The sequence below is a fragment of the Hyperoodon ampullatus genome (assembly GCF_949752795.1).
Source record: "Hyperoodon ampullatus genome assembly, chromosome: 5".
Taxonomy (NCBI): domain Eukaryota; kingdom Metazoa; phylum Chordata; class Mammalia; order Artiodactyla; family Ziphiidae; genus Hyperoodon; species Hyperoodon ampullatus.
This window is the reverse complement of record NC_136918.1, coordinates 12841674-12858823: the sequence shown is the minus strand read 5'-3', so window position 1 is coordinate 12858823 and position 17150 is coordinate 12841674. Positions and strand designations below refer to the sequence as shown.

The 17150-nt window shown below is 35.0% G+C and overlaps 1 protein-coding gene across 1 annotated transcript; it reads left to right on the top strand.

Annotated features, from left to right (window-relative positions):
• Positions 1–1090: 1090 nt before the first annotated feature.
• On the top strand, positions 1091–13784 carry PLSCR5 (phospholipid scramblase family member 5; the record flags this gene model as incomplete). Its single annotated transcript, XM_079705183.1, has 6 exons — positions 1091–1282; positions 6042–6084; positions 7019–7239; positions 9278–9439; positions 11053–11214; positions 13746–13784. The coding sequence occupies 6 exons, from the start codon at positions 1091–1093 to the stop codon at positions 13782–13784; spliced, it is 819 nt and encodes a 272-aa protein (XP_079561309.1).
• Positions 13785–17150: the final 3366 nt, after the last annotated feature.

The following is a 17150-nucleotide window of genomic DNA, read 5'->3' as shown; positions in this document are numbered from 1 at the left end:
CAAAATGGCAGTCATGTGAGAAGAAAAGGGACAAATAATAGTAGAAAGGTAATAAAGTATATTTTTAACAAAGAAGAAGAATTTTGCATGCACCACTTACAGGTCTTATGCATAATATTAGGCTCCAGACTAAGGCAGTATAAATAACGAATCTCCGAATTTCAGTGTAAGAGATAATTGAAATAGTAACAATTTTACCTGGCAATAATATAGAAACCAGGTGATTAAAAAATCAAAGCCAAACATTTTAGAATTCTGTAATTCTTTTATCCTTTGTAATTTGGGGTGAGCTACAAAGGGATTCATACTGTCAAAATGTTTTTGGATGCTTTTATACCAAACACTGAGAAATCAAAGCTATATTAAATATTACACTGCCCTTAAGAAGCTCATAAATTAGTTACAAATATTCCCATTAGTTCTCAAAGTATATATCGTCAGACCAGCAGCATTAGTTTACCTGGGAACTAGTTAGAAATACAAAATTCTCAAGCTCCACACCCACTCCAACCACAGAATTAGAAAGTCTGGAGTGTGGCCAAACAATGGGTGTTTTAATAAGCCCCCCAGCTGGTTCTGGTGCAGGCTAAAGCATAAGGACCCTGAATTAAATCTAGCCATAGCAGTATGATTGATAAAAAGAGACAAAATATCCTTGGAAATTATGAGGCGCCTTCATAATATTTGAGGAAGGGAGAATATGCTTGAAAGTCATAATTATGATTTAAAACCTATGTCTAAGGTTATCCTTTTATGAGTAGAGAACATCTAGTTTCTTTTGCCATTGATTTTCTTTTTGTAGTGTATAATCTTTTAGCTCTTTGAATAGAAGTTTCACTTGCCTTCAAGAAATATACTTTCTAAAATCATTTATTTTGCCCAAATTATCCAACTTTTCTCACAACTACCTCTGGTAGTCTTCCACAGTCCTTTATCTCTGGCTTCGGGGTCAAGTGGTGCTGACAGTGAGTAGGAAAAATGAAGGAAAGGGCACTGTAGTGAGAGGCTACTGTGGGGGATACTCTACCCTCTGAATTAAGAGGAAGCAAATATTATAAGACAAACTAAATAAAATGGCCTACATTTAAATATGGACTGGGATGGTCATTCTCTTGCAGATGCACAGAACCAAAGAAGCAGAAGTCTGCCTGGTTTTCTTCCGGGAGCTTCAGACCCAGACCACGGCCTTCACATCTCACCTGCCAATCCAGGGAACCAAGTGTGGCAGCGGGGTCCCCCTCCATCAGGGAGTCTCCCTCCTGGTCTAGAATATTTAAGCCAGGTGCTTTTATCTCTCTATTTCTACTAAGTGTTTGCCCTTAAAATGAATATAAACTTGATTTCTTGCCTTTCAATCAAGGCTGAAGAACTTCAACAAATAACTTACTGAAGTGAGAAAAGCGTTATAAATCATGAAATGATAAAATCTGTCTTTTATTTATTTCTATTATTTGGAAAGAAGTTTTTTCTTTTATGGTCACTTCTAATTTCCTTATTTAATTGTCAGAGGAAGAACACTAAACATTTTCGATTGGGCTGTTTAGCACATTTATCCTTTTACTGCTCATTGCTCAAGGTGTCAGCAAATTTAGCCTGGAGAAACTGTCTAATATGTCTAGTCACCTACAGCTATTTAATTAAGGACATTGAGTACTTGTCACTTTTTTTTTTTTTTGAAGATGTTGGGGTAGGAGTTTATTAATTTATTTATTTTTGCTGTGTTGGATCTTCGTTTCTGTGCGAGGGCTTTCTCTAGTTGTGGTAAGCAGGGGCCAGTCTTCATCGCGGTGCACGGGCCTCTCACTGTCGTGGCCTGTTTTGTTGTGGAGCACAGGCTCCAGACACGCAGGCTCAGTAGTTGTGGCACACGGGCCTAGTTGCTCCGCGGCATGTGGGATCTTCCCAGACCAGGGCTCGAACCTGTGTCCCCTGCATTAGCAGGCAGATTCTCAACTACTGTGCCACCAGGGAAGCCCTGAGTACCTGTCTTAATCAAGGCACATAAATGGTATAAAGCCTAGTCCCTCTCACCCAAACATTCTGCAACCTCATTGGCAAAGATAAAAAATGATGACAAAAAATGCAAGGCTGGGTACTAGAGCCAGATAAGCACACAATTTTAATTTGCGCAGGTGTACAGAGAAGAGAAACGTTGCTAAAGATCAAAATACTCAGGAGAGACTTCTGCAATGAGCTGAGAGTTCAACATCTTCAACTGAATCTCAAAAAGGTGGATGGAAATCCAAGAGAAAATCAGCCTATCAAGTTAGCATTGTCTTCTGATGCTCTTGCATCTCCAGGCCAATTTGCTTGAAAGATCATATTATCATTAGATATAGCCACTGTTCTAGTCATTGGAGGGTAAGCAATGATTCAAGACTTATAATAAATCAATCAAGAAATATTATCACCTGAATTCTATGGCACATAAATAGCAATTGATATTTATGTATATTATTGTTGATTTTGTATTTATCCTACAAAAGATTAGAAATACACTTACACTAATATTGAGATGTCAGCACATCTGCTGCAATTTTCAGCTTGTTTGGCACTCTTTCAAACTATAAAGTCTATCTCCTTTATCAAAATCAAATCTCTGTGTTAATTCCCTTAAGGTGCAAGAGATTTCTGTTATGCCTGATAGGGTTTAAGCTGCACGCAGCATATGTTCCTGGGAAAATGTTTATAATTGCAGATGCCTTCTCCAGAAACCCACTGGCAGACAAATGTACTTTAGAGACTGGAGAGCTCAGGGAGATATGTAAAAGAGCTGGAAAGGCTAACCTACCATCTTCCATCTGCAGGAAGGATCAGCTGTAAGAGCTGACTAGAATTGATTAACTACTGCAAGCTGTTTGGGAATGTTGTCAGACAAGGTTTCGCCGAGTATAAAAGTGATATACCAGTGCCAGAGGGCTGAGGTTTGATGATCACATATGGTCATCACATATTCTTCTTCCATCCATGAATGATGACACACCCGGAGCCAGATGCTTGACATGAATACACTTTTTTCATATTTGATAGAGATATGAACCCGTTGGCTGCAGTTCTAAAATGAAGTCAATTTTCCAAACATATACATTTGGTAATCTTTTTCAGAAAACAAAAACATGCCACAAATTGGTGGATATTTTACTTCAAAGGAAAAGAAAATTTATAATCTTTATACTAAAAGAACACTAATTTGCTTTAAAGTGGTGCATATAGAAAAGGATGAATGCACATTTTGAAAGTTTAATACTACTAGTTTGTAAGAAACATATATATAAATAATTTTGTGAGTTAACTTTTATCTAAAACTATAAGATTAAATAAAACTATGAACATTTGAAAATAGTACATGCTTCAATAAACAAACAGGAAAATATTCAATAAAAGTCCTTCTAAGTTAAAAAACTCAAAGTAAAATTTAAAAAAATATCATCTACTCTCCTTTAATCAAGACTATCCAATGACTACTACTGAAAATCATGTTTCCATTAATAATTTGAAAATAAACTCCCAAACGGTGTGTGTGTGTGTGTGTGTGTGTGTATACATACAAATGTACATGCATATACTTAAATGTCTAGACATGTATATATATACATATATGTTGTTCATGTAGGTTAAACTTAAGAATAAAACCAATACATTCTCTTTCCAGATGGATTAACATGTTCATAATAGTCAATAACATTTTATCCTATAAGCGTCAAAAGATAACTATTATAATTTAGTCACCTATAGCTAAGAGTAGTGAGTCAAAGTCTACAAGGACACATGTAAAGATCCCATTTATTTTGCTACATGTATTAAATGGAATCAATGATACCTGTAAACCTGATAAATTATACATAAGAATTGATTCTTAGTTACATATCTAAGGCTGTAATTAGGTTTCCATTCTATACCTTTCATATTTCAGGAGTCCTTTACTTGCCCTGACACCCGAATACATGACACAATCTCTTTAGACTTTCCAACAATTCCTAGTTCATCAATTAAGAGCAAAAGATGAAAAGGGCTCTTTTGGACCATGGTTTATAAGTGGCCTGGGGTGATTTAAAGGAAACTACAAGAACAACCAAAACCAAGACCCTCAAATCCAGGAGGTTTGCCCACAGAGGTAGATTAAGTCAAATGTTATTACAGAGGATGGGTGAGTATAAGAGTAAATAGGGAAGAGAGGTACTCAGAAGTCCCATGGCATCACTTAAGACTTGTTTCTCCCAGTTCCTAAGATTAGTTTAGTGATGTGGTACAGCAGAGTAAAGAGCATGTCAAAATCAGTGGCATTACTGCCTGGGTTCAAATCCCAGTGTAACCACTTATTGATACATGCTCTGTGATCTTGAGCAAACTACTTTCTCTCTCTGGGATTGTTTCCTCAAATGTAAAATGTAATGATATCTAGCTCTCTGATGTGTGTGAGGACTAAATCAGACACTATGTCAAAAAATCTGGCACAGTGACTACCTCATGGTAGTCATTAAATAATCAACTGCTATTATTAGGTATTAGAGAGGTGCAACTTCCCTTTTCAATTAATAGTCTCTAAATTTCAAGGCTGAAAACTTGATCCATGACACAAATAGTCAAAGCTCCTAAACTCAAACTTAGCTTCTGCCCCCATACTCCTTCTCTATCTCTAAGTTACTCCTACATAGATCCACTGCTTAATAATCATGCATGTCCTTTTGAAGCTTACTCCTTCTCTTTCCTCAACCCTCCATTTTCCTCAAAAGAGGAGAACAGAACTAACAATACTACACAACAAAGACCGATTCAAATTTTTTTAAAAAACTTTGTCATAGTTGTTAAAATATATTTTAGAATATCTTAAATCATAAATTTTGGAAAAAATATTTTTGTGAATCTTAAAATGGAGGTCACATGCACTTTTATCAATAATAAGACTTAAATAGAAGAAATGATATTAGTTTTTACCTCCACCTCAGGATATACAAGGAGAGTGAAGGAAATAAGGTAATGTCATATTTTCTGCGTTTGTAATGCCCAATCAATTCCAACTGTTAGTCTTGATTACTTTCGTTTAAAAGTTATCAGTGAGTTTATTAATGTGAAGGGAGAATAAAGTGAAGAAAATTTTAAGGTCAGATAGAAAATGAAGCATTTAAAAAAGTAATAATCAGCATTGCATTCAGTGTTCATGATTTTACCTTAGTGAATCTTCAAGTATTGAATATCAAAATGAAAACATACACAAATAAAATTCACTCTAAGAACATATTTTAAATATTTCCTTTAAAAAGCAGTTTGTACTGTATTCTGTTTAAAAAGTCACTTCTCAACCGTGGCTACTTTATTTCTGTAAATTAACTTCATTTCTAATTACATAGGCAAGTTTGAATGTGTCATGCATTTAGTGGCTTAACTCTTTTCTGCTTAAATTGGTACTTTGTTGGCATCAGAAGGATTTCTGGGTTTTTTTCCCCTAGTTCAAAGGAAGATGTGAATGAGAAAATTTTAAAGAATAGCTTTTTTCAGCTTTAACAAAGACGTTTCATCACTGTGAGGAATGAGTTACTGCATGACAGAGTGAAAGCAGAGTTATAGGGCTGAGAGGAGAGGCCATGCATGTAGGTCATTACTGTTTTGTTTCATTTTGGTTCATTTCTTTTAAAAAGAGAGGGAAAGAGAGAGAGAGAGAGAGAGAGGTTTAAAACCTTATAGTCATTCTTATTCAGATTGTTTAAAAATATTCTCAAAGGTATTGTTTCCAAGAGCTACACTTTTATCTGATTACCACAGAAAATAACACAGAGCTAATCACAGTTGCTAATGTTATTCTGGGCAATTCTGCCTTGAAATTTTCAGGGTTCTTGTAATTTTTAAATTTTACTTGAATAAAAACCATGTTATCTTCTTTTTCATTATAAAATGTGAGCTGTTTTCAACCATTTCCCTCACAGAGAACATAAAATCACCTAATTTCAGGTAGCCTAGTAAACAGGTTAATAGTAATAGCTGCAAAGGTTTTCAAAGACCTGTGATGTAATACTTTTTATTTCCTTTGTGTCATCTTTTAACAGTTAGACCTGATAATTATACATCAGCAGGTGGAGCTTCTTGGAAGTAAGTATATTATATTCTGTAATTATTAAAACTGTTGAAATGTTTTAAGTTTCAGAAGTTTCTTTACATCTAAATATTTTATAAATGATAAAGCTAAATGTTTAAGATAGATTAAAAAGAGCACTAGGCCTATTTTTAAAAATAAATATTGAAAGTAAAATTATTAGTCTGATATAGATAAACATAAAAGCATACAACTCCCCAAGTCTTTGATGATACTGTCATTAGGAATCTAATATTATTTTTAATCTTAAAGTAATAAAAAGTATTTGGTCATTTCCATGGCTGCTAATAGTTTAAATTTTCTTAATGCTGTAATTTCAGACATGGAAATCAAGGTTGAGACTAAATAACAAAAAATCATTAAAACAAAATATGTTTTATCAGTGTCAGTGATTCGTCAAATAGGCAAATCATTTAACAATACACAAATTTACAGCGATGACTAAATGAATTCAAATTAATCAAGTATTTTTGTCCTTAACTAAGATATGTCAAAATTGTAATAAATAGCATGCAACTGTGGATATAATACCAGATAGAGATTTTAGACAAAATCATTACTATCAGTGTGAGTTGTCCCAGTAAATTCCATAACAGTGATAGAATTATTATCTGAGTATTTGATTCTTCTTTACAGCATTGCTTCCCTAGTTGAAAAGTGGTACTATATGTGTCCAATTAGGTCATGTATCTGTAATCAAAATTTAGTAATTGCACAGCTTTGTTCTCAGAGTTTACTTTGATTTCTATGCCTAAATCCTCAAAATTTCGAGCACAGAAGTAGATCTGTCTGAATAAGATACCATATACTTAATAACTGATCATACACTCTGTTTTCTTTTAATAACACAACCATTTTTACTCATATAAAGTTTTGATAGTAAGCAATAAGCATGATTTTGATTATTATTTTTTTTTTTTGCTCCATTAGTGATACTTGGCACTGAGACCTCCAACAAATATGAGATTAAAAACCACTTGGGACAAAGAATTTACTTTGCAGTGGAGGAAAGCATCTGCTTCAATCGTACTTTCTGTTCCACACTGAGATCTTGCACTCTGAAGATCACCGATAACTCGGGTCGAGAGGTGATTACAGTCAACAGGCCCTTGAGGTGTAACAGCTGCTGGTGCCCTTGCTACCTACAAGAGGTTAGTCTTTGGCTCTGGGTGTGCTTGTATTTTTCCATGTTTGGGAAGATCAGAAATTATTTCTTAACTAAATGGCATTCATCTGGAGATATGGGGCAATTAACCTTTCAATTGGTTGAATTAGAATGTTGCTCCTTTAGGATCAGAACAGCTTGAGGATTTGGTGATTCACTACATTTTTTTCCTTTCCAACCAAAAACTATAGTGGCTTCTGTGATGTTAATCGGTGAAGACAGCTCATGCATCATGTAAATGAGACACATCCTCCTGAATCTCTGTATTAGCCACGTTAATTGTAATAGCTATAAGTTCCACCATTAAGCAAATCTACCCTTTTTCTTCTCTTATTGGTGCAAAGTTCAGGGTTTGCTGACTCATACTAAACTGTTCTAAAGTATTCTCTTGGGTAGGTATTATTTTTAGTACAGAATCTCAGGTTCTATTCACCCATTTATGACAAACTTCAAGGTTTAGCAAAGACTATGTTATTGTTCTGGAGGGAATCATCTGATTCTTATATTTTTAATATATAATAGATTTTCATCACTATTTAATAGATCTATAGTAATAACTTTCATTGACATGATGCAGCTAAATTGATATGGAAAATATACTTATTTTGATGTTTTTGATATCATAACTCCTCTATAAGTTAGAAGGAATAGATTTTACTCTCTACATTTTGCAATTGAGGAAACTGGGGCTTAGAGTGGAGGTGCCTTACCTATGATCACACATCTAGAAGATACAATTAATGGGACTTGATCCAGGTGTCTTTATTCAAACCCAAGCTTATCTATTGAGGACCTATGTATAAATAGTCTACTTAGCACAAAGGGAAATAGATAGTAATATGGAACTCTCCTTAATTAGAGAAGTTTCTCACAATATATATTGAAGCTAATTCTCCATGTATAGGCAATTACCTGGCTAAGTGATAGGATTGCTAAGGTACTCATATACGGAGCCCAAGAATTTTTATACTTCTACTGGGGATATTCAAGATCTAATATGCCCCAAGATGCTAAACTTAGTATAATCCAGAATATATGCCCATTTGAAAATTTCTGATAATTGATATTTTATTTCAAAGTAGCCCCATGTCATATAACTTAACCATAAGACACATCCTAATACTGATTAATATGTTTTTTAATTTGGTTAAAATCACATCAGTTACTTTAAAAGTTATCCTAGAACAAATCTATATAATTCTAAGAAGACTTGTTGAAACCTCCTTTGTCCATCTGAAAACACTACAGACATGCACATAAGACTATGAACTTAACAAATAAGGAAAGACAAAAGGAGATCAGATGATGAGCACTGGTTTGCTCTAAAAGCAAATAATGTTCATCATTTTCACCCACTTCCAGCTTATTTTACAAAGTATTGGATTTAGCTACATAAATATGTTGAAATACAATATTATGGACAATAAAGAAATTAGGGGAATAAAGGGTGATGGAGTAAAATACTAAAGTCAGCCCGGAAAATGCAAGTGCTAGTCTTTAACACTTTGGACAAAATGAAACAGAAATCAAATTGGTGTGTAACAATTGTAACTCTGCAAGAAGCATTTGTTTTTAACTGAGCACAGAGAAGCTAGAAGTTGACAATCCAAAGAGAAAAAAGTTCATAATAATCAGTAAGTGAGACTTAAAAATAGATGTGTGTTGTGGCCACAACTGAGAGGGGATAAATATGAAATACCTCATAGGAAACATCTTCAATGCTTGACCAATTATTGTACTTGGAACAAAATGGCAAAGAAGCCAGTGTCCCAGGGTCAGAAAACAGCTTTGGGATAGGTTCTCCTTAGGGAAGGAAGATCAAAGACATGGACGTTTAGTGCATAAGGCAGGACACATATCTATACAGTGAATTTCTTTGTTTCTATAAATTATAAAAAAACCCAGTATAACATAGAAGCAGATATTTAGAATTTTTTATATACTGTTTAGAAGTAAGCTGACATTATAGTAAAATTAAAATACAACAAACTTAGGAAATCTTATTTTATTATCTCTTCTTACAGTTAGAAATCCAAGCCCCTCCTGGTACTATAGTTGGTTATGTTGCACAGAAGTGGGACCCCTTTCTGCCTAAATTCACAATCCAAAACGCAAACAAAGAAGATATTTTGAAAATTGTTGGTCCTTGTGCAACATGTGGCTGTTTTGGCGATGTGGATTTTGAGGTATGATTGACAAAATGAAGGACCGTTTCACTTAGGTCCTGATTTTTTGCAACATAATTCAATTTTTAAAATGTTCAAATCATGAAATATCTCTGAAATAAATTTAGAAAATTATATATTTGTGAAATAATGTAACAAGTAATATTGTACATGCCAATAACTCATAATTCCAGAGATAGTAAGTTCAAGAATTTTTTTTAAAACATACTACAAAAATTTGATTTATGTGGAATATAGCGCCTATGATATAAAGCAAATATACTTAGTTCAGAATCACCAAAATTACATCTTCTTTCCTACATCCCTGGTGGTAACATATCCAGTCCTGATCTCAAGAGCACACTCCATTAAAATACCATTAAGTTAAAAGCTATGTTCATAAGACTTGCTAACTTCATTTTGTAAAACAATCTATTCTCATATAAACATATTTGTGTAAATTGAATGTTAAAAAACAGTAATTACTTGCAAATTCAATGTATAAGAATATGAACTATCTTAACAGATTTTCCTAGAGGATATAGTCTAATTTAAAGTATGTATTTCTTTTTCATTTATTCACTCCATTCATTCATGTATATCCCACATAGGACATTAAGGTTCTAGGATTTCAGGGAACACTATTCACCTAGAATACAATGTACATTTTGCAAAATGAGCTGTCATAACTCCAGTCCATGCCAAAAAGACTTGGTATAACTTTCCTAAGAGTAAAGGATAAAAATATGCCCTATGATTGAGGAGAGTTTAAGAGTTTTATTATTCATGGTATAGACATGGCCTAAGTAACTTTCTCTATTTTCTATCCTCTACTCCCATACAGAAAGTGAAAGTTTATACTGAATCACTTTCAGCCTTTGAATGAGAAACAGGTCAAGCAAATGAATAGTGGATAAAGTTTAGCTGTAGATTCTTTCTAGCTGAAAAGAACTATAGACTTTTCATGTCAAATTAGTCTGAATTTCCTGTGTGGTACATTAGCCCAGAGAATTTTTCAAATGAAAAATAGGACTTAGGGTTAGTTATAAAGGAATGACCTAGTAAATATCTGAGTATAATATAAAAATGAAATTGAGCAATGACTGATAATATTTTAACATATTAGTAATTATAAAATCTTAGCAATAAAAATTAAAAGGTTATAAATTGTACTTAGAAATTATTTTTTTCTAAAAAATTTCTTCTAAAATATTTCACAAACATATTTTTTTCTTTTTTGATGAAGAATTCAGATTTAAAATCTGGACTTCAGGTAAAGGAATCATGGTTAGACCATATAATTGAGACTATGTACCTGCTGCCATCTTGTGGTAGCCTGGCCTCAATTACTTGAGGCTATTAAATTCTCAATCTGCATACAAAAACAAAAAGAAATAAATAAATAAAGGAATTACAATGGATTAAAAAAATGTCAGAAAAGCAAAATTCCTGAAGAGTAAACTGGAAAGTTAAATCTACAAACCTATGCTAATATAAAGGAATGAGTACCATCAAATTGTCATTTAAAGATGATGAATAAATTAATTCCTATCTCTCATGAAGTAAATATATGAAGAAATGTAAAACCATCTGTATCACCTTCAAATTTACAACTTCTTATTTTCTTTTCAAAGGTGAAGACCATTAACGAAAAGCTTACAATTGGGAAGATTTCAAAGTACTGGTCAGGATTCGTAAATGATGTCTTCACCAATGCTGACAACTTTGGAATTCATGTTCCTGCGGATCTAGATGTGACAGTCAAAGCAACCATGATTGGTGCTTGTTTTCTCTTTGTAAGTGCAGTCTTAAAGAGTAAAGGTGATTTATTTCTTTCCTTTTCCCTTGTTGATTATTATAGAGCCAATCCCGTTTTACACAGCATTTACCCCAAAGATTAAGTTTAAACATAGAAGGTTAGTTTTGGGCCAACATTCTTCAGAAGTCAGAATGTACGAGCCTGCATTTCTATTAGGCAGGCCTCCTCCAGTGGCCCTCATACCCCCTCTTCCTCGAGGACTGATACCCCGTCCACATCCTACTCATCATTTCCCGAAACCTGAGTTATCCTTCTCTTTCAACTTTAATTTAGACTTTTGGCTTATTTTCACTTTCACTGAAAAATATTTAAACTTAAATATCATATTATTTATCCTGCATAAAGTTCAGGACTGCTTAATAGCTTACCAAGGAATTAGGTGATATTCAGAATGTGAAAAGTACTGTTTTCTTGCCCTTCCAATATGTACATAGATACATGAGTAGACAGAGATGAGTTAAGATGTATCAGTTTCTATTATTACAAAGATATGATGTCTTTGTCCTTTCTTCTCAACTTCCAATTTCATTAAAAAACATTTTCTTCTAGATTGGTGATAGGAGAACAGAAGTCAAGTAATACCAGTGCCAAAGGTATTGGCCTTTGATCTGGTTTTCCTGACTTTCCTTCTAATATCTCCCTCATTGCTTACCATCTTCAGTGCATTCACAAAAGCTCATGGAGTTATAAAATAAACCTACATTCTTCCTCTCATATTTTGTTATTCTTCAGGGTTTTAGGACCCTAATCTTATGGTGATATTAATGTGTGCTGCTGTGGGGGAAAAAAGGGGTCCTATTTACTTAGTCTCTTCTAGAGACACTTGGGAATTATATGAACTAAAAATAATTCCCCGGTAACATCACTGATGGATACTTAGAGTTTAATTAAAATATATATATTAGGGGACTTCCCTTGTTGCACAGTGGTTAAGAATCGTCTGCCAATGCAGGGGACACGGGTTCAATCTCTGGTCCGGGAAGATCCCACATGCCACGAAGCAAGTAAGCTGGTGCACCAGAGCTACTGAGCCTACGCTCTATAGCCCGCGAGCCACAACTACTGAGCCCCGTGTGAGCCACAAACATTGAAGCCCGGGCACCTAGAGTCCGTGCTCTGCAACGAAGAGTAGACCCCGCTTGCTGCAACTAGAGAAAAGCCTGCACACAGCAATGAAGACCCAACGTAGCCAAAAAAAAAAAAAAAACCAAACAAAAAAAAAAGTATATATTAGAATTTTTTTCTCCAGCAGCTTTAGAGAAACTATTTTAACTTATTCATTCCCTATCATTGGTAGAGGTAGAATTAATGTGTAGAGAGCTAGGTTTCTATACTTACTAAGTCATCACTTACCCTCAATTCCCATTTTCATCTACAGATCTAACCAAGTCCAGTCAATCTTGACTGTCACCTAATACTTTTTCAATTTCCCACTCTCCTTACCTGTTTGGTAAGGCTTTTAATTTGCCACTTCCTGCTCACCCCTTCTATTTTTTTGACAATTTCTGCATTTCGACACCAAACATGTCGGCGATCATGTGCATGCATGCACATAAAGGCACGTGCGCATGCACACACACACATGCCCTTTTCCCAAAACCTTAATTTGGCCTTTCTGTTTAAACCCCTTACTTGATATTTATATTAAAAATGGATTAGCTTTAATCTGCCCTACTGACCTATTTTATGTAACAAGCTGATGGCAAAAATGCACTGTCAACAATTCCCTATGCCTATAAACTGAAGAAGTACTATCTAGATAACATCCGAATAATCTGAAAGGATAACTTCTTAACTCCAGTGTCTGAGGGAGAAACACACTCACTGAGACTATCAGACAGCTCCTATCCATTGCTTTTCCTTTCCTTTTTACCATATCATAAAATATTTTCACTTTTTTGGACAATATAGCTTTTAAGATAATTTGTCACCAAGAATTGTCTTTATTGCTGTCTCCATTTTGTTACCTTGTGGTGAGAGATCTTTAGATAGCTGTTGGTGTGAGGATATTCCCCGGTCCAAACAGCAAAATTCACAAGTGTAATCTTATTATTGGTCTCTTCTTGTTTGAGGCTACCACTACACAACACACAACTCTGACCCCTCCCCGCCAAAGTTCCCTCTGGTATTCTTCCTCAGATGACTGCCGAGTTACTGACCACAAAGTCCATAATGATATGTCTACCTCTTGTTTAAAGGTCAGAGTCTATTACAACTTCCCACGCCGACCCAGACTGCCCTACAATCTAATTCTAAAATGTCTTGATCACCCCAAATTTGACTGGTGATACCATGCTGATTCAGATAATGTTTCCAAGTTACTTGTACTCTGCAAATTAGACATCTAAGTGTCATGAAGCGAAAAACTTTGATTTCTCTCCTACTGATAAATCACATGTTCCTGGAGCACCACTGGGAAACATAATTGCTTTATGTAATCAAAGCTTACATGTGAGACTCTTGTTGCCTTTTTGTAAATTCACTCATATTCCATTTATTTATTTGTAGGATTTTATGTTCTTTGAACATTCACTTGCTGGATTATAACAAGCAAGATGACAAAAACAATAAAATATGCAGAACAGATTTCAGTAAGTAAAAGACAAGTTTAAATGATCTCTTTCCCTTTGAAGAGGTCTATATTTGATGCTAATTCTTTTACATTTTCTTCTAGAAATCCCCTGGGCTCTGGATTTCATTTCTGAATGGCTTGAGTATTGGCTTTTTTTGGTAACAAAATGTTAATTATTATATTTATTAAAGCATAATGTAATGAAGCAATTATCTGGTTGTGAATGCATGATAGCTAAAGACAAGATGACTGGCCCTAGCAGAGTGTCGCTTGGAGAGATTACCATTCTTTCTTTTTATCCTTTTGAAGTTATTGCATGGTAAGCATGAAAGATGAGAGCTAAGGCTTGCAGCATCACTGATGAAAATTCAATGTTTAGAGAGCACTTTGAAGTTTTTCTGGTACTAGGGCTGGTTACTAATCAAAAGGACTGGATTTCTAAAGTATTTTTTCACAAATAATCTTTTTTGTTTTATATATTAATCTTCTTATTGTAGTGAGATATTTTTACGTTATGTTGGAAAAGCTAAAAGTTGGGTAAATAATACGTTTAAAGATGAGACGGAAGATAGATGAAATCAATTTGTTCTAGTGGCAAAAGGCACAGTTACATTCCATAAAAAAGATAATATTTACAAATCAAAGCATGTTTTAAATACATACCCGTGCTAGGGATTTAAATAAGCATATTAATAGACTTCTAAGTTAGTATCAATAAAGCAGTGGTATAGAGCAGGAATTTTATCTATTTGCAGTAAAAGTTCAGTCAAAAAAGGGATCTGAGGCTCTGAAAAATAGACAACTCCAGGCTTTAAAAACAAGCAAACAAAAGCAAACAAAGAAACAAAGCCTTAATACATGAGGCAAATACAGATGTCAGGAAACACAGCCAATTCAATCAATTAACACCTTCCATTTTAATGTTTTCATAGTCCTCCAGATTACTATGTCTAGTTGTCCACACATTTCCAAAGTCCATTCAAAAGGAAAATCTTTTTTTATGAATGACAATAGTCCTCTCCCCTTTTCAAAATGAGGAAACAAATTTGTTTTAAGCAAAGCACCATGTAGGCGCTACTTTAGAATTACACAAATACTACCCAAATATCTATCCACATATAAAGATGTTTAGAGAAACTCTAGAAATACCCCACTTAGTAAAGGGAATGTGTTCCAAGCATCTGTTACTAAGTTAGTTGTTTGGAATTAGGAATCTATCATCTAGAAATAACACTGTATGTAGTAGATAAGTTCCCTAAATAGTCCTCAAATATCAATTTAGTTCTAGGTTCTGGGGTAAGGGCTTTAGGTTGTGTAAGATGGAAAGGAAAAGAGTCTCTCCTCCATTTTCTGGTTCAGTTTCCTTTAGCAGGAAACTTCTAAGTGTAAAGTTTTCTGAGAGCCCCCGGGGCCTGCAGGAACTATATATTGCCTCAAGCAACCATCAGTGACCTACTGGTGGGCAGAAGAATTTAAGCACTAACCACCAAAAATTAACCATGCTTCAAATCACACACAACCTTTCCCAGAGTCGCCCCATCCACTTCTTCAGCAGAACTGGTGTCACCTTCATGTTGGGAGCAGTGCAGTCATGGAAGGGAACAGAAGTCCTGTGTGCTATGGTAGATGTCACCCTGAGTCTAGCTCCGCTGTGTGCTTGCCATGCATCCATGAACCTGACGTGTAGTCTTTCTGAACCTCCACAGAGTTCCCTTTTGTTACCTTGCAGAGCTGTGGTGATGGTTTAGGGGAGTGCAGAGTGTCCTCCAATTCTCCTTTATCTATTTTAACTAATATGTGTGTGATTTATGGTCATTTACAGACAGCTAAAGGAAATGGCCATTTTAAAGTTGATGCTTATTAACGAATAAAATGGAGAAGATAGCTAAGGTTTTCTGAGGGCTTACTACATGCCAGACACTATGCTCACTGTGACTTTCTAGTGGGGTAACAAAATGAAGTAAAACAAAGAAAAATCAGGCAGTATGTGGAAGGCTGCCTGGCAACCTCTCTTTCCCCATGCTACCCTGCCCCCCATGTCCCAACTGTTCTCCCTAAAGATGATCCTGCTTTCATAGCTTTTTCTTGTCCTTTACTTTGATTTCCAAAATGAAAGATTTTTGTAACTGATGTTACAGCAGCAGCACAGCAGTGGTTGAGACTTTCACAGTGAGGCAAGAATTGGAGAAAGAAAACACCATTTGTAAATACTGCCTTTTAATATGACAATGTTTTGGATTTTTAAAATATTTAAATGAACCCTAAAACTAGTGAAAAGAGCTACTTAATACCTACATCTAATGGAGACTCCCCAAGAATCAAAATCCTTCTTAGAATATAATACTCATTTTAAAGTTGGCCGTATTAAATGAAAACCTGCTACAGTATTTGCTCACTCCAACAAATTAGGACCCATCCTTTCTCTCCTTCTTTGTTAAAGATGAAATTGATCTTTGAATGTCTTCTATGTACCACTTTTGTCTTTACCACCAAACATGAGGCCACAAAAGACTAGGGAGACTCTTGCTTTTCAGTGAAAATTTTAATGAAAAGAAAGCAGCTCTAGAATAACATTGTTCCTCACTGCCTTTTCTTGGCCCACTATGCTATCAGAACACAGGTTCCAACCCTGTTTACTCTGAAATATGCTGGGAAAGTCTTGACCAGATTCAAATTCTTCCCTTTCATTCATTTTTTCATTAATTTAATAAATACTTCTTGACTCCTTCCTATATGCCAAAAATAGAGTGCCCCCACCCCATGAAGCTTACAGTTTAGTTAAAGAGATGGTTATTAATCCAATAATGACACAAACAGAACTTAGATTTTCAACATGAGAAGTGTTTACAGGAGATAGACAAGGTTCTCAGTAAGGTAGGGGTAGTTGACTTGGTCAGGGAGTGAGGGAATGATGGTGGATTTAATATGTGTAGAATAAGTCAGAGCAGGAGGAAGAATGTTTTAGGCTGAGGTACTAACATTTGCAAAGCTTTCTGATGGAGGAAAAGGAGCACATGATAATCTCAAGTGACTTAAAGAAAGCCAGTGACGGAAGTTCAGACAATGAAGAGGAATGTGGTACAAGATGAGAATGAATGGAGTCTGGAGGCCATGTTGAAGATTTTAAACTCTGTTCTATTAGCAAACCATCTGACAAAAGTTTATAAGGAGAGAGTTGACTGATGAAAGGTTAGATTGGTGAGAGGCCTCGAGAAGGTGCTCATGGACCAATTAGTGTTACTAAAGTAGTTTAGACGACAGCTAATGGTAACTCGGATTAACGTGATGCTCATGTAAAGGGAAAGAAGTCAGCAGATTCAAGATATATTTGGGAGGTAAAA